Source organism: Jaculus jaculus, chromosome 1 (genome assembly GCF_020740685.1).
Source record: "Jaculus jaculus isolate mJacJac1 chromosome 1, mJacJac1.mat.Y.cur, whole genome shotgun sequence".
Classification (NCBI taxonomy): Eukaryota; Metazoa; Chordata; class Mammalia; order Rodentia; family Dipodidae; genus Jaculus; species Jaculus jaculus.
Window position 1 is genome coordinate 205013309 of NC_059102.1, and position 27977 is coordinate 205041285.

Here is a 27977-nt window from a genome sequence, read left to right on the forward strand (position 1 = left end):
AGTTACAATACCTAGATGACACTTTGTAATGTCCAAAGTATGTATGTATATATGTATATATATGTTTTAATACTTCCTATTTTATTCATTATATAAATAAAAGTATATGAAAAGGAAAATAAACTCATGGTAAGTCATTGTACATGTACTGTATGTGGGGAAAATTATGCAAGGAATCAGATTAATCTCTAGAGAAAGAAAATTATCATTTCTACTAAGGAAGGACATTGGGTGCTGGGAAGCTTAGCAAACAACAACATATTTTGACATTCTCCAAATATGCAAGTGAAATTTTATTCTATCTTGAGATTAAACACATGAAATAATTGATAAATCCTTTGCAGTAGGTAGTATATCTGACTTACCTGTTACGCATTTGAATATCCAAACTACCAAATCACTTATAAAGTTTCATACACTTATGTATATGATGAAGGTAGTCTTTTGTGTATATATTCCTAAATGTGTTAACCCTGTCCCTCTCTCCAGCTTGCTCTCTTTCTCTCTGTCCCTCTCTCTTTCTCTCTCACACACACACACATGAAAAAAATGCTAAAAGTTAGTTGTTAGAATTAATTGGCTAATAGTAGAGGTATATTTTGCATTAATACTCATGGCATTTCTTTCCATGTTTAGGTATACTTTTACTTTATAGAGAACATTATGAATTTATCTGAAAAAAATAATAGATAAATCATAATAACTATACCTATATGAGAATTAAAATATATCCAATAGAAAGAAAATTACTTCTCTTATATAGAAGACCTTCTCTTCTAAAGAACTTTAAAGCTGTATTCAAAAGTCAAAATATAAAAATTTACAGTTACCTTTGGATTCACACAGAAAATCAATTACTTTTCCTTTCCAAAACCTTTTAGTATATCCAAATGATTTTAGCCAGTAAGAGATGCTGAAAAAAATTAAGCTACAGTCAACTTTAATCTTATAAGTGCATAATTCCAAAATGTATGAGACAAATTCGCAAAGGTCAAATCCCCTCCAACCAAAGCTATTCTTTGGACGGTTTCATGGTTGAAGAAGCCAAAGATCTAAGCTGAATGCCAGGCAAGTTCAATATTCAGACACTCAGACAATTTTTCCTCTTAAATACAGCATTACATCACACATTTGTTTAGTGTGCTCTTTTGCTGTTAGTGGGTTAGGAAATGGAATATGTCATATACAGGACATCAAGGTAGAGCTCTAAATCTTCTATTACAAACTAGAAAATCTATACTTTACATTGAGCTATTAAAGAACAAATGAATCATAATCTAAGCCCATTAAAATGTAGTATTTTGTCTTTCTTCTTTCACGTACATATCTGAGACTAAATGATACTGTTCTAAATGAAGAGGGTACTTTCCAATTCATAGTAAAAGCATCATGGCATTCATGTCAGAAAAGGAAAATGTATTAAATTAAGGGGTCATTTTTAATGAAATTCTACTTGGTAGTCATTTAATGAACTAATATCTCCATAAATGATTTATTTTAATCATAATGACATTCATTGAAATTGAAGAAAATCAGGCTAGAGAAATGGCTTAGCAGTTAAGACACTTACTTGCAAAGCCTAAGGACCCAGGTTTGGTTTTCTAGGTCCCACATAAGCCAGATGCACATGGTGGCTCACACATCTAGAATTTGTTTGCAGTGGCTACAGGCTCTGGCATACCCATTTTCTCCCTATCTCTCACTCTCCCTTTGTATGTCATAAATCAATCAATAAAATAAATCTTAAATCTATTGGGGGTCGGGGCAGAATATGGTAATTTGAATATATGGCCCCCAATATATGCAGTGTTTTTCAGCTTGTAGTTTGGAACTGTAGCCATCTGGCTGGAAGCAGTATCACTGGGCAAATCTTGAGGTGTGGCGATATGTTTGAGATTTTAGTCTAATGATACAAAGTGTGTCTAGCTGGAGTTCCTGAAGTGTGCTGTGCTGTGTGGGTTTTGGCTTTTAGGTTGTGCTTCTCTCTCTCTCTGCTTGGACCTGTGAATGCAGGCCAGCTTCCTCTGCCATTATGGAACTTCCCCTGGATCTGTAAGCTTCAATAAATATCCCTTCCTCCATAACTGTACCTGGTCTGGAAGTTCATCTCAGTGAACCTGAAGCTGTCTACTATAAAATTCATCTTAAATACTTTAAGATTGGGCTGGAGAGATGGCTTAGTGGTTAAGCACTTGCCTGTGAAGTCTAAGGACCCTGGTTCAAGGCTCAATTCCCCAGGACCCACATTAGCCAGATGCACAAGGGGGTGCATACAGCTGGAATTTGTTTGCAGTGGCTGGAGGCCCTGGCATGCCCATTCTCTCTCTCTTTCTCTCTATCTGCCTCTTTTTCTGTCTGTCACTCTCAAATAAATAAGATAAACAAAAAAAATTAAATACCTTAAGATTAGTTTTTCATTTCAGTATAGATAATATTTTAATTTATGTTTTCATTGGCCTCTTGTATTTATGCTAGCAATTGCTGGTGATAAATTAAAACAAGAATGCTCAAACCAACTGTGCAGGATTTTAATAATCTGGGAGTAAGGTAATAAGAACTGATCAGTTTGAAGATATCAATGAGACCTCACACATGAGTGATTGTATTAGGAAAATGGTTCAATATTGAACAAGCACTTTTCTATGATTCTATAAGCTTATATATCAACCTTACTGGATTAGGGGATGTTCAGATAGCTGGGGAATAAACAAAACAAAAGTATTACTTGGTGAGGCTAAGGGTGTGTTTACAGAAGAAATTAGGATTTACATCTCTGTTTAAAAATTCAGGAAGTAAAGAATAGAAATAAAAATGTACATTTAAATAGAAATTTGATAGGATTAAGTATCCATTTTAGCAAAATAAAATAATAATAATGGTAGCTTTTCACAAATTCATTAAATAAGCATCTTTTACCAGGAAGACCCAAGACTCATCAAGGTGATAAAAAGAACATAAAGCCAAGTGCTTAGTAGTGGATGAGTCTTTCCCACACCCTCCAAGGCTTAGAGAACATTACAGAGGAAGTGGTAGAAATGATATGAGCATTGCTCTCACTGCTAGCCAGAGAAACTTGTCTATGGTGATGGCAGCAGACACCGAGGAGACTGAAAACTCAGCAAAGCTGTGAATAGAAGGCTGTTCAGAGCTCCACCCTGAAGGAGCCATCTCTGTCACACCACTTGGCCTTGCCCAAAGCTTCAGGGAACATTAGAGTAGAGTGGTTAGATAGAATGTAACAGCAATAGAACAGGAAACAGACTTTGGGGCACAGTTCTCTGGATAAGAACTGACTGATTCATTCACTACTTCAAGGTGGCTGTCTTACCTCACAAAAGATACACAGTTCTGAGCCCATCAACATTCTCACATAGATGACCTATGGGAAAAGATGGAGACTTCAAAACAGAATAAGTGGAACTGGGGAGACGGTTCAGTGGTTAAAAGTGCTTGCCTTCAAAACCTGTCAGCCTCAATTCCATTTCACAGGACACATAAAGCTAGTGGCACAAAGTGGCACATGCATCCAGAGTTAATTTTCAGGAGGCCCTGAAATGTCTGTACTTTTTTTTTCTCTCTCTCATAAAAATATTAAAATATTTTACAATAAAATTAAACAGGATCCTTGGAAAGAGAATGGTGGCTAGTGGAATAGGGGCTTAGGAAAGGAGTACAAAACAGAGTAATAGAATGGGAATACAAAGAAATTATAGTATGTCATTTACTAAAATTCTCAATATTTTTTTTAAATAAAAGAATCAGCAATAAGGAAGATCCATTGTCACCAATGTGATGAACATACTCCAGTCTCTTGCGGGCATACAACAACAGACAAAATGAGTTGGGGATGTAGACTATCGTTTACAAATAGCAACCAGATGCCTTCTTCACCATATCAGTGAAAATCAATTCCTATAATAAATATCTTTAGTAACTTTATTATTGAATATTTTCAAACATACCTCACTTATACATTCTGTTGGTTGTACTCTGGACATATACGACTAATATACTTACTTTTGCATGTGCACATAAAATGTTAAAACAAGAAAAATATCAGAATATCATAGTCTATTACATCAAATAATAATTAAAACAAAGCCTGTGCTGGAGAGATGGCTCAGAAATTAACACACTTGCCTGCAAAATTTAATGATATGGGTTTGATTCCTCATAAAGTCTTAAAGCCAGATGCAAAAAAAATGGTGCATGCATCTGGAGTTCGTTTACAGTGCTGGAAGTCCTGATGATCCCATTCTCTCTATCCCCCTCTCTACTCTGCTGGAAAATAAATCTATAACTTTTAAAAACTCCAAAATAACATAGAATTTCTCCCCTTGCACCCAGGGCCTCATGCATGCTAGGCAACTGTTTTACTATAGATCCTCCCTTTCCAAAAACAACTTGATTAGGTGGTGTGAGTGTGTGGGGGTGCATCTGTTTATGAATATCATGTATGGGCACATGCAGGCATACAAGTGTTAAGATGCATGCGCAGAGGTCAGAAGCCAACATTCCTAACCTTCCACTATATTTGAAGCAGAATCTTTGTTTACTGCTCCTTGTGAGGGCTTCAAGGAAATTTCATTTCTGCTTTCTCATTGCCTAGGCATGCTGGAAATTCAAAAGCCTGACACAGCTTCTGGCTTTTTGTGAAGTCTGAGGATCTAAATTCACATGTACTTTATCCAGTGAGCCACTCTTCCCAGTCCCCTCCTTTTTTAGCTCTGTAGAGAACTTCTGTTTCTCATATCAATGATCGGGATTTAATATTTTAATTAGGTCTATATACAAATGTCTCCAAAATGTATGTGTAATGCTAACATAATGAATCATACAATAGGAGGCAGCTATGAGCATCCAAGCCTTCAGTGGTGAAAATGGAGTTGAGACCAGTTCCAGTACCTGTAAGGTTCTGATGCACTGAAATGACCAGGGATAATTAAAATTCAGGTCTCTCATTCTGACCTTTTGCTTTGTGTCACCCTGTCTTAGACAACTACTCTCAAACCATGCAGCAATAGACATAAATTAATGTACTCTATATTAAGTTATTACACTCTCCTCACACTTTTCAAAAGTTAAAAGTGCAGGTTGGAGTGCTCCTCAGTACTCACACAACACATGAATTCTATTCCCTAGGGAAATATCTGAGGAACTGCTGCTGTTGGCAAATGTCCCTCCTCTAATTTGTAATGGCTGCTCATTCTACTTAGTCTACTAGCTTTTAAGTTTGCTCTTTGTTTCATTTCTGTGAATAATTTACAATAATACCTTATAAACTTATTAATATTTAATTATATAAAATATTCCTCTATAAAATATATTTGTATGAATTTCCAATGTACAGACACTTTTATATTGTATTAATAAAGAAAAACTCATAGAAGGTTGCACAGAAGGGGAAAAGCCTTTGAAACAAACTTTAAGATACTGAAGTACTTTGGTTTTAAGCATTTGATTTTATGAGCTCATTAGTGAGTGCTAATATTCTTCATTGAAATTTACCTCCTATATTTTTATGCAACTTATGACTATGGGGTGTTTTACATACTGGTGATTTTTATTATCCTATTAGTATTCAGAATTAAGTTTGGGTAGTAGAAATGACACAATTATCTTTTTTTTTTTTATTAGATATGTCCTCATGGTATCTTTAAAGTGTTTTATTCACATGTTCTAGTTTATCATCTACTAAACCTGTCTAAAACAGTATGAACGTCAGTCTAACAAATGGTTCTGTTGAGCTACATCTATACTGGTCTAATTATTAAAATGTTAAATCTAAGTTTATAAACAGCATAAGCAATCCTTTTCAAGGGCTTTAAATTTCATAATATCACCCAATATCATCAACCAGATATCTTAAGGGTAAAAATGTCAGAGAAGAAAATACTGAAAACTTAAATGTAATTTCAATGTCACTTAATCAATTAGAACTCAATTAGCTAATGAGGTTTAATATCATCATTAATTTTGTATCATCCCTTTACCTCCTCTATATTTTAATAAACAATTAGTACCATTTTTCTTTTGTTTTGTTGTTAGATTCAAGAAATTCACCCAAATTTAAGATTTTCCAGAAAAAGTATTCAGTGTAAACTGAAAGCATTTATTTAATGGTATGTGCTGAAGCATTGTAGACATTAAAATGAAGGCTAAACAACACCAGGTGTTGAAGACAAGGAGCAACAGGAACTCTCATCCATTCCTGGTGGAAAAGTATATAAGAATGGCTACATTGGAAGATGGGTTGTCTGTTTATGATAAAACTTAGTACACTCACCGTAATCCAATAAATGTGGCCCTTGGTATTTGCTGAAATAAATAATTTAAAAAAACCTCCTCACAACAACCTACACAAAGATGTTTATGTCACCTTTATTTATACTTGCTGAAAATTAGAAGCAACCATTCATTTCTAATCAAAATGAATGAGGAGGGCTGGGGAGATGGCTCAGCAGTTAATGGTGCATGCATCTGGTGTTCATTTGCAGCTTCAAGAAGACATGGTTCTCTCTCTCTATCTCTCTTATTACAAAAAGAAATTAATTAATCACAAACTTAATTGGCAAACTGTGGTATATACATATAGTAGGATACCAGTGTTAAAAAGAAATGAACTACTAAGCTACAAAAGCATATGGAAAAACCTTAGATATATATTACTACCTACTCTATGTTTCCCACTACATGGCATTCATTAAAAGGCAAATCTGGATGTGATTTTTTTTTTTTTTAAAAAGAGATATTTCCAGTATTATGGGTAATGAAGTGAAATTAGATGATTAATAGGTAGATAGATGTATAATGTGTATGAAGTATAACATCTGAACAGATACATGCTATTGTATTTTTTAACAAACCATATATTTTTTAAAAGTGCCCAAGGCAATGTAACTTTACTTTTAAAAGGGCAATGTTTAATACACAGTTTGGGAAGCTGAAAGTTCAAACAGCATGGCTGTTTCTGGTAAGCGCTCTCTCAGCTCTGTTACCTCATTATAGATGACCAATGTTCATGGGGAAAATAGAGCCAACATAGCCAAGCCTATATGGCAACCACTTTCTAAGAAGTAACCATGGTTCCAAGAGAAACTATTTGGAGGGCAGCTCACCCAATGACCTAAGGACCTCTCACTAGGATCCACCTCTTAAAGTCCTATCACTATCCTACAAGGACACACTGGGGATCAAACACTCAGCACATGGGCTCTTGGAGGACACATGCAAACCATATTAAAACTAATGAAAGGAATGTTGACATAATGTAGTCTTATCTTTGGCAACAGATGGATATTTCAGGGTTGTATGTTGATAGTGGAAACTAGATATATTTATGTTAGCAGACACAAGGGAAACCACTGTTTCTTAGTGTCCATTTTACTCTAAGATAAAATAGAGTCTATTTTTCTTAATTTAAGAAGTGGGAAAAATAGTGATAAACATCTAGGCTTTCAAGACTGAAAATGGAACTTTCTATTCAATCCAAGAAACCCAGCTAAAATATATCTATGTATATTAGCTGAGTATGTTGTCTTCTTGCACATATTGCTCCCTTTAATAACTTATGTTGTTATATCATTTCTTCAACCCATATTTTCTTTAAGTAGAGGCTAACAACTTTTAGAGAAGATTCTGTGTTTGTAGGCTGAACTATACTTCGTACTGACTTCAAACACACAGCAATCCTCTTTTGCCTTCTAAGTGCTGGAATTAGAGGTATGGGCCTTCATACCTGACAACTCAGGAAAGGATTTTCACTAAAAATAATTACAATAAGTAGTAGATAGAAAAGTAAGAGGAAACCTAGTATGGTGCCACACACCTTTAATACCAGCACTCAGGAGGCAAAGGCAGAAGAATTGTCCCAAGTTTTAAGCCACCCTGAGACTACATAGTGAATTCCAGATCAGCCTAGGCTAGAGTGAGACCCTACTTTGAAAAAAACAAAAAACAACAACAACAAAAAAAAAAAAAAAAAGGAAAGAAAAGAATGGTTGGTATCACTTAGTGATAAAGGCATTTGCCTATAAAGCCAAAGGACTGAGGTTTGATTCCCCAAGATCCAGGTTAGACGGATACACAAGGAGTCATGAGTCTGGAGTTCATTTGCAGTGGCTGGAGGCCTTGGTGAGCCCATTCTCCCTATCCCTCTTTCTCTGTCAAATAAATAAATAAATAAGAAAGAAAAAGTAAAAGGAGGAGAAAGATGCTCCTGGGGGCAGGGGGACCCAAAAGATGTAACAAGTTGAAACCATGTTTCAAAATATCTTAGATGTAGAAATTATCAGATGTAAAACAAAGCACCTATTTTCAACTTTTTCAATGAGAAAAATGACTTCTAAATACAATAAGCAAGATACATTGAATTATCATCTAAAATTCATGTTTGTAAAATTCTGAAAGTCCTCTTATTTCTCCAAAGAACATTATTTTTCCTGATTCTCTTCTGTCATACTGTCTTGGAGTGACATTTCTTAGTTTCTTTTCTCTGTTTCCTATTTTTTATTCTTCACTGATCTCTTCATTTTATACTCTACTCATAAATAGGAATAGTGTGCCAAGAACTTCCAAGTGTCCATCCATTATATAAGTTACCTCCATAAACCTGTACAGAAGTTCCCTATCACCTCTTCTTCAAATCTGAATAAAGTACCTTTGCTTCCATTTCTGACTAGGTCCTCCTTCTTCTACCATCTACACAAAGTCATTAATTATTGTAGTAATTTTATAGTTTTATTTCCTGATCAGCAATTTCCCTTCCTTCTCTAGTTTCCATTAAGTCACCATATTTTGGTATCTTAGTGCTTCAGATCACACATTATCATAAAATATAAAAGTTACTCACAGACAGCTATAGATGATTTACTGCACTGCATGTGGTATGCTTTGGTTTTATGGTTAGTTATTAAAGTGAAAAGCATGTAAAGTCAGAAACATCTGAACCCTCGATATGGGAAGAGACTATCATTTAGCGGAACACAAGAAAAAAAAGCTGTAGCCTGCTACATAAAAGAAGCATGCTACATAAGATTCATGTAAATAACGAATATCAGATCAGAGAACAGTGCTCACTAGAGGTATGACTCCAGGTAACTGAAGGTAGAAAGACAACTTTCATCTTTGGCCCCACAAGGTGATTGGTACAGGATGTAATTATTTGTCTTTACTGAGCCATATCAACTGTGCTTTCTCCTTTTATAGCTGAATTATCATGGAGCACTTGGTGAAATCTGGAACTCTTTTAAAGGCTCAGGTTCTAGAGTTCTAACTACATTCCATTTCATGACTGTCTAAAAGAAGAATAGAGGCTATCTTCTTTTTGAAGCCCAGCTAAAGTTATACAAATATTGTCAGTCAAGTCCTGTTAAAATACCTAAAAATATCATGATTTTAAAAAAAAAAACATTATGAGGGCTGGGGAAATGGCTTAGTGGTTAAGGTGTTTGGCTGTGAAGCCTATAGGACCCCAGCTAAATTCCCCAGGACCCACCTAAGCCAGATGCACAAGGGGGCTGATGCAGCTCAGCTGGTGTTCGTTTTCAGTGGCTAGAAGCTCTGGCATGCCCATTCTCTTTTTCTATGTGTCTCTTTCTCTCTCTCTCTCTCTAATAAATAAATAAATAAAATATTTTAAAAATTTAAAAAACATTGTGATGGATATAGTATTTCATATATACCAATATTAATATTGTGTGCAGAATGAATGGAGAGCACCATTTCTCTTGCTTTATGTTCATTTACCATTACCTAGATGTAGTGACTGGCAGTATATCTGCTTCTTCTACATTCTAGGGCTTTGACTTGTGAAACTCGTTATTTCAAACCATCCCTCTTTGGTGTGGTGATACGTGTTATATTTTCTAGATGGAAATCTTATTATGTAGGAATAGATTAAAACCTGTAATATTTTTGAATTCTCAGCTGATGCTAGCTTACTGCTAGACAGATTAAATTTTTTTAGGTCCATTGGGGATTAGTGGTCTCAGAGCTGCATTTACAATGTTTCCCATGTGCCCCTCAGATTTGTGTGTCATCCTTGTATAAGGGTCATGCTGATGTTGTCTGCAACAGTCAAATTTCTGAAGCGTGTGCTCTCAAAGATAGCATTTTAATCTCCTTTAAGGCTTGGAAGTCTCACACTAGAATGTGTCATCATTTGTTTCATCCTATTTTATCCTTCCATTCAGAATGGAATAGTTTTGGTTTATAGACAATGTAACTGGTTAACCAGGGTCCTCAGTCTTCATTGACTAAAAAGCCCCACCTTCAAACCTATAATTATATATACATAGCTCAAATTTCTGGCTGCTGCCTTTAGACAGGCTAGTGCCTTGATGTGAATTCACACTTCTACAAGCCAGATTCATTTTTATGGACTTTTCTGTTTCTACCAACTTCTTAAGCTAGGTTTTTCCCTATTGTCTCTTTGGGTCATGATGCTATCAACAAGACAGTTTTTATCCTACTATTGTGATAAGGTAAGAATTAATAAATTGATATTTGTCCTATGTCTAATTATCTTTACAGCCTTGAAATAACCATTCTATATCCCCATTGCATTAAAAAATCTGTCCATGACTTATTAATTATGATTAAGAGGCTTATAATTTTCCCCTCAGCTTGAGAAAATTTCAAGTGGGTTTCCTTCTGATTAAGCCTCTACTTCCATTTTCTCAGATCATTTATTTTAAATAGTTTGCTACTGTAAATCTTTTCTCTGTCATTTTGAGGTGCAATTCTTCTAGATATTGGCTAATTTTACAACAGAGAAATTAATTTCTTTAGGGCTTGGGATCCATTTTTTTGAAATACTATTATTATGATCTTACATGTATGGCTTGAAGAGATGGCTCACTGGTTAAAAGTGTTTGCTTTCAAAGCCTGTCAACCAGGATTCTATTTGCCAGTGCTCATATAAAAGTCAGACCCACAAAGTGGGTCATGTGTCTGGAGTTCTTTTGCAATGTTATGATTTCCTGGTACATCTATTTTCTTCTCTTTTTTCTTTCTTCTTGTCTTTTATCTTTATTTTATCTCTCTCACTTTCTTCCATTATTTCTTATATTTTTATAAAAAGATCACAAATCTATAATATCTACAGTAAGTTAGTAATGCACTTCCACAAGTCTCCACTGACCCAACTTCCTTCTCTAACCAGAAGTGAGCATAGCATTAATATATGAATATGAACATTAAGTGTAGTTTTTTCAGGGCAATTTGGTAAGAGTAATACATGCATTTATCCAGACAAGAGCAGGCTTTATAGGCCTAAGGCTCATGACCACACCTGCCATAGTCTTTTGATTAGGCTTTCAGTACCAGGCACATTTTTCCTCTCATAGAGTGGGCCTTCAGTCAAATTGGAGAAAAGCTGGTTTCCCTCAGAGTAGATATGCCACTATTGCACTCCTTCAGACATTTGGACTGTTTGGCCTAACTTGAGGTTTCCAGTGTCCACTGTTTTCATCACTGATGACTTCCATCTCCCATAAAACTGCGTGCAGTGCAGATTTTTCCAACTTTCAGTTTGCTGGGCTACAGGGAGAAGGTTTTCTGCTCAGCACCACTTTGATTTCTCCGTATTTTTGCTGCTCAGGCATGTGACATCTTCAGCAATAGGGTCTTACCACCTCTTTCTCATGGGGATCCAAGGACTTGGCAGTAATGTTTTGGAGGCAACATAGACCTCCCTGGCAAATGACTTAGGAGATATCCCATCCAAGGCACTGAAAATTTTCTAGTAATAATGTATGGCTTCTGGATGTGCCATTATTTTAAAAAGTAGATTTTTGGGCTGGAGAGGTGGCTTAGCGGTTAAGCGCTTGCTGTGAAGCCTAAGGACCCTGGTTCGAGGCTTGATTCCCCAGGACTCACGTTAGCCAGATGCACAAGGGGGAGCACGCGTCTGGAGTTCACTTGCAGTGGCTGGAGGCCCTGGCACACCCATTCTCTCTCTCTCTCTCTCTGCCTCTTTCTCTCTGTCACTCTCAAATAAATAAATAAAAATAAACAAAAAAATTTTAAAAGTAGATTTTCATGTCTAATCCTGAATATCTTTAATTTTGATTGACCTCCCTCCCCACACATCTTTCTTTTATACAATGTCTTCCCCTGACCTCACTTAGGCCTTTCCCCTCCCTGTAATCTGTTATTCTACTTACATATATACAATACTATCGTCTTAAGACCTTCCCTCTCCTCCCTCCCATATAGCCTTTTTCTAGCTTATAGGCCTCTCCTTGATTATTGGTTCTAGATCACACACAAGTCTATACATGTATAGCAAGAATCCACATATAAGAGAGAGCATGAGATGCTTGGTTTTGGGGCCTGGGTTACCTCACTTAGTATAATCATTTCCAGATCCATCCATTTCCCTGCAAAATTCATAGTTTCATTTTTCTTTACTGCTGAATTACAACTCCATTGTGTTGATGTGCCACATCTTTATTATCCACTCATCTGTGGATAAACATCTAAGCTGGTTAAACTTCCTAGCTATTGTGAATAGAGCAGCAATAAAAATGGTTGTGCAAGTTTCTCTAAGGTAATAAGAAAAGTCATTAGGATATATGCCTAGGAGTGCTTTAGCTAAATTGTATGGCAAGTCTATTTTTAGCTGTCTCAAGAACCTCCACAATGATTTCCACAATGGCTGTACCAGATTACATTCCCACCAACAGTGAAGAAAGACTCCCCTCTTACCACAACATTGCCAACATTTATTGTCATCTGTTTTCTTGATGGCAGCCATTCAGATGGGAGAGAGATGGAATCTCAAGGTAGTTTTAATTTGCATTTCCCTGATGGCTAAGAATATAAAACACTTTTTAGATGTTTATATGACATCTGTATTTCTTCTGGTGAGAACTCCGCATTTAGTTCCATAGCCTTTTTTTTTTTTTTTTTTTTTTGTTTTGGTTATTTGTTTTGTTCTTCTTTTTTTTTTTTTCAAGGTAGGGTCTCCTAGAATTCACTATGATGTCTCAGGGTGGCCTCGAGCTCACAATGATCCTCCTGCCTCTGCCTCCCAAGTGCTGGGATTAAAGGCGTGCCCCACCATGCCCGGCTTTGTTTGATTTCATATTGTTCTGTTTTTTTGAGTTCTTTGTATATTTTGGATATTAATCCTCTGTCAGATGTATAACTGGTAAAGATTTTCTCCCATTCTGTAGGTTGTCTCTTTGCTCTATTCAGTGTCCTTTGTTATATACAAGCTTTGTAATTTTATGAGATCCCAGTAGTTTATTAGTGGTTTTATTTTCTGAGCAATTGGGGTTATATTCAGAAAGTCATTACCTATGCCAATATGTTGAAGGACTTCCCCTACCTTTTCTCTAGCAATTTTAGAGTTTCAGGTTTGATATTAAGGTCCATGATCCACTTGTATTTGAGTCTTGTGCATGGGGAAAAACAAGGATATATTTTTATCTTTCTACATATAGATTCCCAGTTTTCCCAGCACCACTTGTTTAAAAAAAAAAAAAGGCTGTGTTTTCTCCAATGAATATTTTTAGTATTTTTGTCAAAAATCAGATGGCTGTAGCTGCCTGCATTAACATCTAGGTCTTCTATTCTGTTCCATTGATCTACATGTTTGTCTTTGTGCCAATACCATGCTGTTTTCGTTACTGTGGCTTTGTAATATAGCTTAAAATTGGGTATGGTGATACCACCAGCCTTATTTTTGTTGCTTAAAGTCATTTTGGCTATTCAAAATTTTTTGTGCTTCCAAATGAAATTTTGGATTTTTTTTTCTATTCCTGTGAAGAATACCATTGGAATTTTAATGGGGATTGTATTAAATCTGTAGATTGCTTTTGGTAAGATTGACATTTTCACAATATTGATTCTTCGAATCCAAGAACATGAGATATCTTTTCATTTTCTCACTTCTGCAATTTCTTGCTTGAGTGTTTTAAATTTCTCATTGTAGAGCTCTTTCACTTCCTTAGTTAAGATTATCCCAAGGTACTTTATTTATTTATTTATTTTTGAGGCAATTGTGAATGGAAGAGATTTCCTGATTCATTCTCCACACATTTGTTGTTACCATATAGGAAAGCTACTGATTTCCGTCTATTTATTTTGTATCCTGCTACATTGCTAAAAGAGTTTATCAACTCTACCAGTTTGCTGATAGAGTTTTTAAGGTTTTTTATGTATAGAATTATATCATCTGAAAATAGTGATAATTTGATTTCTTCCTTTCCAACTTTCATCCCTTTTATGAGTGGTTCTTGCCTTATTGCTAGCTAAGAGTTCCAGTACTATAGTAAATAAAAGTGGGGACAGTGGACACCCTTGTTTTGTTCCTGAATTTAATGAAAACACTTGAGATTTTCACCATTTAGCATTATGTTGGCTGTAGGTTTGTCATAAATAGCTTTTATTATGTTCCTTCTTTTCCCAGTTTCTGTAATACTCTTTACCATGAAAGGGTGTTGCATTTTGTCAAATGCCTTTTTGGCATCTGTTAAGATGATCATGTGATTTTTTTGTCCTTCAGACCATTTATATAATGTATTACATTTATTGATTTGCATATTTTGAACCATCCCTGCATCCCTGGGATAAAGCCAATTTGGTCAGAGTGAATAATCTTTTGATATATTCTTGTTTGCCAATATTTTGTTCAGAATTTTTGCTTCTATGTTCATGAGGGAGATTGGACTGTAATATTTTGTTGTTGTTCTGTCCTTGCCTGGTTTTGATATGAAGGTGATGCTGGCTTCATAGAAGGAGTTGTGTAGAATTCCTTCCTTTTCTATTTTATGGAAAAGTTTAAAAAGCTTTGCTGTTAGTTCTTCCATGAAGATCTGATAAAATTCACCAGTGAATCCATCTGGACCTGGGCTTTTTTTTAGTTGGGAGACTGCTTGGATCTCTGTACTTGTTATAGGTTTATTTAAATGAATTATTTCCTCCTGATTTAATTTTGGTAGGTCATATGAGTCAAGCAAATCACCCATTTCTTTGAGATTTTCAAACTTAGAGGCATCTATATTCTTAAAGTATATCCTTATAGTTATTTGAATTTCTTTGGTATCTGTTGTAATGGTACCTTTTTCATCTCTAATATTATTAATTTTTGTCTCATCTCTCTTTCTTCTGGTCAAATTTGCTAAGGGTTTATACATTTTGTTTATCCTTTCAAAGAACCAACTCTTTGTTTTGTTGATTCTTTGGATTTTTGTTTGTTTGTTTGTTTTTACTTCATTAATTTCTTACCTATTCTTTATGATTTCTTCTTGTCTACTGCATTTTGGTTTGCCTTGTTCTTCTTTTCCCAAGGCCTTACAGTGGAGCATTAAATTGCTTATTTGTGGAATCTAGAATTTCTTTTCTTTCTTTCTTTTTTTTTTTTAAGTTTTTAGTTTTTTGAAGTAGGGTCTCACTCTAGCCTAGGTTGACCTGGAATTCACTCTGGACTCTCAGGGTGGCCTCAAACTCATGGCAATCCTCCTATCTCTGCCTCCCATGTGCTGGGATTAAAGGCATGCGCCACCACGCCTGGCTAGAATTTTTTTTTAAATAGTCAAAATTTATTTTCAGAAGATTCTGAAATAGTATAAAAATAAACAACCATTTGTTTCAAGACTTGTATTTTACATAAGTTAACTTAAATACACATTTGTCTGAGGCACTGAAGCATTCACGAGCACAGCCTGAATTTCCAGGCTCAGTCAGCAGGTTCAACCAACTCAGTCTGTTTAGCAACATATGGTTAACATTTTTTTATACAATCTTTCTGAATATTGACTATTTCTTAATCTTAAACCTTTTAATATAAAATGTTAAATGTTTTCCTGAGTGATTTCCCTTTAATCAAATTAATTTGTCCTTTCTTTCTCTTCCTAAGGCACACATTTTTGTGTTATTTACAAAATATTCCTAGTGTTTTACACAGGACATTTTCTCAATAAATTAAGTCTGAATGAATTAAGCATCCACAAGTCCTACAAAATTGAGTTAAATAAAAGTCATCATTGTGGCATGTTCTGATCAATGAGACAGTGTTGGGCTGGAAAGATGTCTTAGCCATTTAAGGTACTTGCCTGTGAAGTCTAAGGACCCAGGTTTCATTCTCTAGGTCCCACATAAGCCAGATGCACAAGGTAGCACATGCATCTGGGGTTTGTTTGCAGTGGCTAGAGGCCCTGGTGTGCCCATTCTCTCTTTCTTTCTTACTGTCTCAAATAAAATAAATAAAAAAAAATTAAACAAGACAGTGTTCTCTGTAGTCTGGCACAGAGGTAAAGTATAAAAACATTCATTCTAACCTTACACATCTCAGTATACCATATCAGTCTCTTAAAATTTTCCTCATGAAACAAACTACTAATCTCCTTTAATTGTTTACATCATGATTCATAGAGGTAATCACAAACATACTGATTTTGACATAATGAAAAATCAACAATTGTAGGCTTAAACATAGTTTATAACAATAATGTCCAAAAGACATAAATAGTTATTTCAATAAATTAAGTAATATACAGTACCTCAGTTGACAATGAGATGTAGAATATTGTCATGATTATTATTTTATATTCATTATTATTGCACAGAACTACTCACTAATTGTTTTTTTTTTAATTAATTAATTTATTTATTTGAGAGCGACAGACACAGAGATAAAGACAGATAGAGGGAGAGAGAGAGTGGGCGCGCCAGGGCTTCCAGCCTCTGCAAACGAACTCCAGACGCGTGCGCCCCCTTGTGCATCTGGCTAACGTGGGACCTGGGGAACTGAGCCTCGAACCGGGGTCCTTAGGCTTCACAGGCAAGCGCCTAACCGCTAAGCCATCTCTCCAGCCCTGGTTTTGTTTTTTAAATGTGGAAAGCATTCATCAGAACACTAACTTTACTTTCTTATACTGAGGAATCTCCTACAGTTCTTTCTAAGGCACTATCTCTTTATAGAGTCCTTGAGTATTAATAGGTAAAATTAATTATAAATAAAAATTTTTGCCTTTCACTTAAAATAAGTTTATTCCTCCAAAGAGGAGGTTAAGTAGTAGTCCTATGCTGAGGTTTACATGAATGTGTAAAAATTCAAGTACAAAATATTAGCAGAGTTCAAAGACAGTGGAGCTCTGATCTTAAAATCAGAAAAATGAATCCAAAGGGAAATTGAGCAATATATTTTTTTTCTCTAGAAAAATGCCTAGAAGAGAAAACTAACAGGTGTAGCATGTCAGTAGCCAGGCTTGATTCACTTATTGAGATTTGCTTATTTAGATGCAGATGAAATTAATATGAAATGGATTTAAACATTTGCAAGAGGTTTCTGACAGTACTGAAACCTTTTGCATTGTGATATGGACCACCCAACCACATTGCACAAGAGAAAAAAATAAATCAAAGAAAATAGTTTACTCAAGTCATCTTGGTAAATTATTAACCTCACAGCAAAATCTGTTTAGTAGCAGGCCCACCCATAGTAAGAAAGTTGCCTTCAAATGTTTAAATCCAAGTTTCATCTTTAATTTAGAATTCTTCTTTGCTTTTCGTGTTTTATTTGTAAAATCTTTAGCTGCAATAGGTTTTGCTTATTCATAGAAACAAATCCTTTATAGAAAATATTATAAGATAGAACTACAGTGGTCCATCACCTTAACACATTGGCATTTTGATTTAAAAGGGGGTTGTAATAGTCACAGTAAATAGATGTTTGCCCCTACTGAAAAAAAAAAAAAAATCAATCTCTAACACAAAATCTTTTAACCAGAAATTATAATATAATTTCTAACTTAAAAGACTTGATGAGGGCTGGAGAGATGGCTTAGCGGTTAAGCGCTTGCCTGTGAAACCTAAGGACCCCGGTTCGAGGCTCGGTTCCCCAGGTCCCACGTTAGCCAGATGCACAAGGGGGCGCAGGCGTCTGGAGTTCGTTTGCAGTGGCTGGAAGCCCTGGCATGCCATTTCTCAATCTCTCTCTCTCTGTCTCTTTCTCTCTCTCTGTCACTCTCAAATAAATTAATAAAAAATGAACAACAACAACAAAAAAAAGACTTGATGATCACGTTTTTCTATATGGGTACAAGTTTTATAACCATAGTCTACAAAATAAAAGTTTTCAAAAGTAACGTTAAACTGTGAATTTAGAAATTTCAAATTTTTGTTTCAAAACAGTTTTTAAAGATGGAGTGATTTGGCTTTTATCATTTAAAATGCACTTGTACCTTTTCTTTTTGGTGGCATATAGATGTCCAGAATTTCTTTTGAAATTCCACCTTAGCTGCTTCTAATGTAGCATAGGAAACATAATGAAAACAGGAACCCTGTAGATACTTGCAGCATTGTCCATCTTACAATAGCATTTAAATCTTTGCTTTTACTCTTATTAAAACATGATATGCATTGAAATTCAAGTAAGGAGTGTCAGACTCACTTTCCGCTGGCTTTTGAAAAAGAATAAAAGCTGTCTTCCCTTTAACTTGAAGACAATACATTTTAAAGTGGTGACCCAGAAGTCTTCACAAATATGGCATCTTCCGAGAATACTGCCTTCTGTGATAGAAGATGTTAAGTAACAAAAGGCATTTACTATAAATATTAAAAAAATAAATTAAAAGAAATTGTTCATATAAACAAATAAATATGATCATTAAACTTTCACAGTTCGGTTGAGCGCCTTTTAAGTAGCACTGTGGGGTTGATGTCATCTAGCCTGGAGTGGGAAGAACTTGCATTAATGGTGACAGCTTTGGCCGGCTGTGGCTCTTGAACACTGAAGGCCGTAAAGGGACAGTCCTTCACGTTATTGCAGATGAGAGACTGAATGGAAGCTGTGTTGATGATTTCAAAACCCACTTCTCCTCCAAAAGTGCTTGGCTTCCAGTATTGAGGAGAACATATGGGATTACCCATAAGTCCTTTCAAGGAGAATGGCGCTCCAAGTTCTACCATGGTCTCCCCGAAGATAGCGTCAGGACGAGGCTTTTCTACCAGAAGGGCAGGATATAGCTCCATTGCATCAATGTCCCCGTAGAGGGCTTCCAGCTCTGCAGCCATTTCCTTCTCTCCTGTAAGTTCCTCAAATGATTCATAGGACTTCAGGGAGAAGCGCTTGCGGTACTCATTAAGAGACTGGTGTCTCATCTGTCTGCTCTGGTCAATGGATGCCTTTGCCACTGTTTGTACTGCAAGTGGAACATTTCTGCCACCAGCAACCCTGCCCACGGACTGCTTGGTGAATGACTGATGAAGTGGGTCAGTCCATGCTCTACCAGTATGGAGTTGTTGTAGAGAAACTGTTTAAAGTTGTACTCCTGGTCTTCAATGTGAAAGGTATCAGGCAGCAGGCGGTGCCAGTGATAAAGGGTGTTGAACTCAGCAGTGATCCGGTTCTGGTACTGGAATTGTTTGTTGAAGAGCAGCTCTGGGTCAAACTTTAGTTGGAAGTGATAACCACTCAAGTGCTGGACATAGTCTTCAATCACAAACTTGATGGTCTCTCCTATCAGAATGAACCTGGTGGTCTGGAAGAGCCGCTCATCATTCCACTCTGGGTGTTCCTGTCTCAGCATGTCACACACTCTGTTGTGTTCCAGCAGCCAGATCGTGGCGTACATCATCAGGCCAGGCACCAGACCAAAGACCTCATGCCCCACAGCAAACCGCAGGTGATCAGGGGTATGAGGAGGGTAAATCATTTCCACCTGAGTGTCTCTGACTGTAGGCGGGTACACCTCTCCATCAATAACCTGATATTTCAATTTTCCATCCTTGAAAAGGCGCAGTTTATGTTGTCTATCTAGAGTGTCACCATAAATGTGGCTTAAGTCCACCCCGTGATCCAGTCCCTTGGTGAATGCAGGCCCTCCTTTATGGTCTGTTTTGAAGTACTGATGAGTGAAGTGCTAGGCGAAGAAGGCGAACATCATGTTTGTGCCTTGAGGGTCAGGGATGAACTTCCTCCTCAGGCAAACCTTTTCCAGAACCTCTTTGGAATCAGGAAGCTCCTTCTTTCCTTTCACACCCATTGGAGTGGGGCAGTCATCAGCTACAGGAGGAAGGGATCTGGTATAATAGGAGATATTAGAGAAGGCTTCCCAGTTTTTGTAGTCATAGTGTGCATTATAAGTTGGCAGACTATCAATCAAATGTGATCTGGACATCAACACGTAGCTCATGATTGAATTTCGCAGGAAAGGAATGTTATTGATAATGTTCCAAACTCCCTTGAAATGCGTAAGTATGTAGTGCACTGTGTTTGGGGTGGACTTCAGCAGTAACTTTATTCTTGTCAGAAACTCAGGCGTTGAACAGTTTTCACCATAGAATCCTGTCCGGGTACAATTGCACTTATAGTTGTCAAATCCTACGCTCATGCATTCACCTCGGTTTTGGCATGGGTTGGAACAGCATGGATTCACTGCGTGGCTGCGTTCCTACCACAGGCTCCGGGCATGAGGTGAGTGCTAGCAAGCGAGTGCTTTGACAACTCTAGAATTTCTTAATATAGGCACTTAGAGCTATAAATTTCCCTGTTAGGACTCACTTCATTGTGTCCCCAAGTTTTTGTTATGTTGTATTATCATCATCATTTGATTCTATGAATTTATTGATTTCCTTTTTGATTTCTTCAATGACCCACTGATCATTCAATAGTGTACTGTTTAGTCTCCATGAATTTCTGTATGCTCTGTAGCTTTCCTTGTTGCTGATTTGCAGTTTAATTCCATTGTGGTCAGATAGAGTACAAAGGATTATTTCAATTTTCCTATAATTGTGAAGATTTGCTTTGTGTCCAAATATATGGTCTATTTTAGAGAATGTTCCATGTGCTGCTGAGAAAAAATGTATATTCTGCAGCATTTGGGTGGAATGTTCTATGGATATCTGTTAAGTCCATTTGTTCCATAACATCATTTAACTCAGATGTCTCTTGAGTTTTTGCCAGAATGACCTGTCAATTGATGAGAGCAGGGTATTAAAGTCTCCCACTACAATTGCACTTTTTTGTTATCTGTGACCTAATAGTGTTTGTTTGGTGAAACTGGGAGCCCCCATGTTAGGTGCTTATATGTTTAGCATTGTAATGTCCTCCTGCTGAAGTTGTCCTTTAAGCAGTATAAAATGACCTTCTTTATCTCTCATTAATGTTGGCTTGAAGTCTATCCTGTCAGATATTAGGATAGCAACCCCTGCTTGTTTACTAGGCCCTTTTGCTTGAAATGCCATTTTCCATCCTTTCACCCTAAGGCAGTGTCTATCTTTCATTGAGAAATGAGTTTCCTGGAGGCAACAGATAGCAGAATCCTGTCGTTTAATCCAGTCTACAAGCCTATGCCTTTTGGATGGGGCATTGAGGCCATTGATATTAAGACTTATTATTGAAAGGTATGCATTTCTTCTCACCATTTTTCTTATTTTGTAGGGTTTCCTGTTTTCCCTTTACTCATTTGTTTTAACTGTTATTTGAGTGTGGTTAATTTTTTCCTATTTCCTCCTGTGTGTGTCTTGCTTTGGCATTAGGAATTCCTTTGAGTATTTTCTGTAGAACTGGTTTAGTTGTCATAAATTCCTTTAACCTATTTTTGTTGCAGAATGTCCTTATTTCTCCATCAATTTGGATAGTTTTGCAGGATAAAGTAATCTTGGTTGACAGTTGTTATCTATAAGAACTTGGAATAAGTCATTTCAAGCCCTTCTGGCTTTTAAAGTTTGTTGTGAGTAATCTGAAGTTATTCTGATGGGTTTGCCTTTGTCGATGACTTTCTTCTCTCTAACTGCTTTCAATATATTTTCTTTGGTTTGTGTGCTTTGTAGTTTAATTATAACACGGCAAGGAGAGGTTCTTTCCAGATTTTGTTTGTTGGTTGTTCTAAAAACTTCTTGTATTTGCATTGGCATTTCTTTCCCAATTTGAGGAAAATTTTCTTTTATGATTTTGTCAAAAACACCTACTAAACCTCTGGATTGAAATTCTTCTCCTTCTGTTATGCCCTGAATTCTTATGCTCAATCTTTCCATAGTGTCCCAGATATGTTGACATTCCCATTAATACCTTGCTATTTGCTTGTCTTTCTCTTTGTTGGACTGTATTAGGTCTGCCTCCTGGTCTTCTAGTTTAGATATTCTGTTCTCTCCTTCATCCATTCTACTGGTGAGATTTTCCACAGAGGTTTTTATTTCATTGACTGTATTCTTCACAGCCAGGATTTCAGCATAATTTTTGTTCAGTATTTCTATTTCCTTACTCATGTGTTGTAATAACCTCTTTATTTCATTAAGCTAGTTTTCTGTGTTTTCTTTCAGAAGTTTTTTTTTATTCCTTTATTTTCTTCTTTGATCCCTTCATTTCTTCTCTGTTATCTTTGAGCATAGATATCATCATTTTCTTGAAATCTTTGTCAGGCATTTCATCCAAAATAGTATAATTGTGATCATTTATGATGGATTTATAGTTTTTGGCAGGACTGTACTGTCTTGATTCTTTGATTTTCTTGTACTATATGGTAGCAACTTTTGCATCCATAATTGATTTGATGCTTGGATTTTCTAATTATCTGCAGTGTTCTTAGATGTGGCAGTCCACCTCTCTATACCCTCAGGATATGAATTCAAGGTGTCCAGTGTAGCTCTTGCCCACCAATCAAGCCACAGTAGTAATCTTAGGTATTGAGTTTGTTTGCTAAGCAAGTATTCTAAAGGACTGGGTGGAATATTTACTGGCAAATTCTAAACTTCACATACACAACATACACATCAGTAAACATACACATTCAGTAAAAAGCAGCACAAAGTATGCAATTGTGGGGAATAAAACAGATAGTCATATAAAGCCATAATCCCTAAGGGTGAGTGTTGTTCTATACCCTTAATCTTTTCTGCTTGGAGGTAAAGATTTCTGTTCTGAATTGGGTACCAGGTCAACCTGGATCTGGATCAGACCCAGCCTCCAATAATGACAGAAGCAAAAAACAAAGACCCTATGTATATATGAAAGCACCAAAGGCAATAAAATTAGAGTAACATTAATATATGGGTGTGAATAAAGTTAGAGTAACATTAATATATGGGTGTGAACATTAAGAGAAGTGCTTACTGTGCTATTTGGTGAACATAACATATAAAATTTAGGAGGGCTAGGCCTCATGAGTACCCCTGTTGTAGGTTATCAGTGTTTGAGATGTAATCCCTCCCATTGAGTGGGCCTCCAGTCATATTAGAGGGTGATGGTTTCCCCTATAACAGAAATGCCACTATTGCACCCATTGGCTCATTTGGCCTCGGTGGCCAACTATAAGGCTTGCAGTGTCCACTGTTGCGTATCTTCACTGGTGACTTGTCTCTCTCCCATTGAATTGCATGCATATTGGCTTTTCCTAGTTTTCTGTCAGCTGCTTTACATGGAGGATGTTTTCAGCTCAGCTTCAGCAAGATTTCTCAGTGATCTTACAGCCCAAGTATATGGAGACTTCAGAAATAGGGTCTTACCATCTATTCCTGGTGGGAAGCCAAGGGCCTTGGCAATGGCCCATAATGTTTTGGGGGTATCAGTGACCTCCATGGCCAACAACTCACTGGAAGGTATTCCATCCTTGGCACTGAAAATTTTCTAGTAACAATCTATGGCTCCTATGTGTTCCATTGCCCAAAACATAGGTTTCCATATGACTTATTTATATACTCTTAGATTTTTATTAGCCCTGCCTCCACATTTCCTCTCTATCAGAAAGCTTTAGACATACATGCTTTTCTTTTCCATTAAAAAAAAAAAAAAGAGTTTTCAGCATGGTACTGGAATAAAAACAGAAACATAGACAAATGAAACAGAATTGAGGACCCAGACCTTAGGTCAAGTAATTTTAGCTGCTTTATCTTTAATAAAGGTGCCAATATTGTAGACTGGAAAAAAGACAGAATCTTCAACAAATGGTGTTGGACAGTTGGACATATAGGATAATGATATGTAGAAAAATGAAATTAGACCTACTCATTATGCCATACACAAACATCAAGTCCAAAGTGATTAAAGATCTCAATATAAGACCTGAAACTCGTCAACTACTGAAAGAAAAAAAAATAGCAGGCACACTCCACAATATTGGATTGGGGTAAGAATTCATGAACAAAACACCAGTAGCCCAGGAAATGAAACAAGTACTCAACCAAGGGGACCTCATGAAGCTATAAAATATTTTGCACAGAAAACATGCCATAAGAAAAACCAATAGATTACTCACTCGACAGCAGAAAATATTTGCCAGATATACCAAGGACAGAAGCCTAATGTCTAGAATCTACAAAGAACTCAAAACACTAAACAATAAAAAAAAAAAATCTAACAACCGACTCCAAAAGTGGGACACAGAACTGAATAGGGAGTTCTCAGAGGAAGAATTACAAATGGCTAACACACACTTAAAAAAAAATGTTCATATCCCTAACCATTAGGGAAATGTAAATTAAAACAACCATGAGGTTCCACTGTACCCCATTAAAAAATTAAGCTAAAACAAATGTTGGCATGGATGTGGAGAAATAGGAATAGTCATTCACTGGGAATGTAAGCTTGTACAACCACTATCAATCAATATGGAGATTCCTGAAATGGATGAATATAGAGATACCAAGAGACCCAGTTATTCCATTACTGGGCATTTACCCTAAAGTCTCCACATCTCATTTTAGGGATATTTGCTCAACCATGTTCATAGCTTCTCAATTCATTGTAATCAACCCAAGTGGCATCACTGCCTGAATGGGTAACCAAGATATGGTATATCTACATGATGGAATTCTCCTTAGCAGTAAGAAAAAAAAAAATGACACATTGAAATTTGTAGGAAAATGGTTGAACTTGGAACACATCACAGAAAGACGACCATCTCATGGTCTAACTCATCTGTGATTCCTAACCTGGATCATTCTGAGTTGCTGGCATATCTGAATAGCATCTCAAGGCTTAAGCAATAGGGACAGTAGGGCTTGGGGGAAGGGAAATGGTGGGGGTACACAAAACTGAACCCAAATTGAATTGGTACCATAGAATCCTATATCTTGGAAGTCAGACAAAAAGGACCTCAAGAAGACCTTAGGGGGAACACTTGAATCAAAGGGGCTTCGAGAGGGTGAGATGAAACTTTACCTCAAACTTCTCTTGTTTCCCTTTCTTCTATGATTTTTTCTTTTTTCTTTAACCTTGGTGCTGGCCTATAATTCCCTGTACAAGGATGTGGTCTATGTCCACAATGAGCTGTTGATCAGAGAAACCTACTAGATCTTCCAAAACAAACAAGACAAACTTCCATCAAAACACTTGATTACCCACCAGTTGTTATTATTGGTAAGACCCTACTGCTTAAGACACAATACCATAGATGGAATGTGCCTTTAGTTTTGACTTAATATTTATTGGAACCCTGAACATGCATTTTGATAAGATCTCAAAATTAATTCCTCCAAATTTGGAGGTAAAACTAAGATTTCATGGATGTAACTTGGGAAACCTAAATATTTTCCAATCAAGGACATACTATGATTTAGTTGTTTAGGAGGCATAGTATTAAATAAAGTACTTTTCATGTTAAAATAAATGACATGGACATGGAGCTGAATGGATTATTAAATTTTGGGTTAAATTGATTTGAATAATTTTATCCTATCTCATGTGTTCATATGAAGACAATTTAGGTACTCTTATTTAAGACTAAAGAGAAATGAGGGACATTTAGGTGCTCTTATTTAAGACTAAAGAGAAATGGGGGACATTTCCAAATTTCAATGGACTATATTTACTTACACTAAATTAGGACTTATTAAGTGATTAAAAAGACTTATATGTTGTAATGTATATTATTTCATAAACCTTAATGGCCATTCATAATTTGTATTTATTAATTGAACACAAAAATATTAAACTAGAGGACATGGTTTGTAGTGTTAAAGCAGCATGTTCAAAAATTTTGCATATATCACATTCTATTAATGTAAATGTCTTTTGCTTTTAAGCTGTAAATATAGAGGTACTTGATGTTAAAATAATATTTCTTTGGATTGGTTTGTAGCATTTTAGTAGTGAACTGGCCTCATGTGCATTAGACACTGGGTCACATCTCCAGTAGTAATAAACCTACCAACCAGTAAAATTTATTTGATTTTATCATCACTGAATAAAAATAAAATTACAGGGCTGAAGGGATGGCTTAGTGATTAAGGCATTTGTCTGCAAAGCCAAAGGACCTTGGTTCAATTCCCCAGGACTCATGTTACCCAGATGCACAAGGGGGCACATGCATATGGAGTTCATTTGCAGTGTCTGGAAGCCCTGGAGTGCCCATTCTTTCTATCTTTCCCCTTCTTTCTCTGTCAAATAAATAAATAAAACTTAAAAACATTAAAAGTATAGACAAGTTTATTTGTATTAACAATGGCTATCTATTAGAAATGACTGAAAATTAAAAATTTAATAATTATATCAAATTTAGAAACTTTATTGTAGTATATTCAGTAATAAATTACCACTTCTTAGTCATTATATTAACATTTAAGTATCCATAGAGTTTCCCAAACTTTTTAATCATGGGATCTAATGAAAGTGTGTAAAATTTTTGAATGTGCTGCTTTAACACTACAATGCATGTACTTCAGGTTAGTATTTTGTGTGCAAATAATAATGCAACTCAGTGCTCAATGCACATGAGGCCAGTTCTTTACTAAGATGCTATACACCCAGCCCAAGAAATATTATTGTAGCATCAAGTACCTCTATGATGATATTTACAGCTTAAAAGCAAAAGACAGTTAAAATGATAGAATAGGAGGTGATATAAATAACTATAAAACCTGGGAATAATTGCTTTTTATATGGCTCTTACTTTTGATTTTAGAATATGTGTGTCCAACTTTATACAGAATGATTTATATTATATAAATAAATTAATCCTCACATAGTTGTTAGTGGTAGGCTAATACAGGAGATATGTCTAAAGGGAAAACAATTGGCTTTGCCAAGGTGAAATACTCTTAGAGGCTTTCTCATTCTCATAATGTTTTCTAATTTCTCAATTAGCTACACAACATTATTAAACCCTACACTTGTATTTTGCCACCTGATGCAAGAAGCATTCAACTATGATGATAATGAGTTATATATACATCTTAGTAAATTTGAAATATGTGTATCTATATTAAAATATGAGCATGCTATGACTTTTCTTTCTGCTAACATTCAAACTTAAATAAAGAAAAAGACAAATCTTATCACATTTTAAGGCTTTATTATTAATGTTTCCATATTTTCCTGGTAGGTGGGTTCACTGTTTTTTTTTTGTCTTTTAGGCATTGAAATATGGGCAATTGTGTCACATCCAGAAGACTGTGAATGAAGAAATGTTAATCCAGTGAAAAGATGTTATAAATGTGTAATAAAATGGAAACATATGTATGATATAAAACATGTCAAATGCAAAACTGTAGAAAATTAAAAGTAATGACAATTGCTGGGTGTGGTAGTGCATGGCTTTAATCCCAGCACTCAGGAGGCAGAGGTAAGAGGATCTCTGTGGATTCGTGGCCACACTGAGACTACATAGTGAATTCCAGGTCAGCCTGAGCTAGAGTGAAACCCTACCTTGAAAAAACAAACAAATGAACAAATAAATAAAATAATGACAATGTCACTAAGGGGCATGCCTGTTAAACTTAAAAGGCATGCCAATATCATATATCCTTCAACTGATGTTTCTCATATTTTATCATAGTTTGAGCAATAATTCAGATAAGTAAATGTTGAAAGAAATCCATTTGAGGGTATGGATAGAAATTTAAACTTAAATATTAGCATTTATCTTTCTATGATACAATGGGCATTTGTATTTTAAAAATAGCAATGTATGCATGTATGCCTATTAGTGCTGCAATACTACAAGTAAGTTTTGAATTATTAAATATTTCAAATTTTTAGAATTTAATTTTTTATTTATTAATTAGTTTTATATTCAGCAAATACAGTC

At 35.8% G+C, this 27977-nt stretch overlaps 2 protein-coding genes across 2 annotated transcripts in view; both read right to left on the bottom strand.

Moving 5' to 3' along the window:
* Sgcz (sarcoglycan zeta) overlaps positions 1-27977 on the bottom strand; it is a 1272783-nt gene that overhangs the window by 403453 nt on the left and 841353 nt on the right. The gene's annotated exons all lie outside the window — the stretch shown is intronic.
* LOC123455959 (prostaglandin G/H synthase 2-like) lies at positions 18628-27688 on the bottom strand. The gene is given in 3 exon segments (XM_045137933.1): positions 18628-19214; positions 19217-20393; positions 27656-27688. Coding segments are annotated over 3 exon segments (1797 nt in total).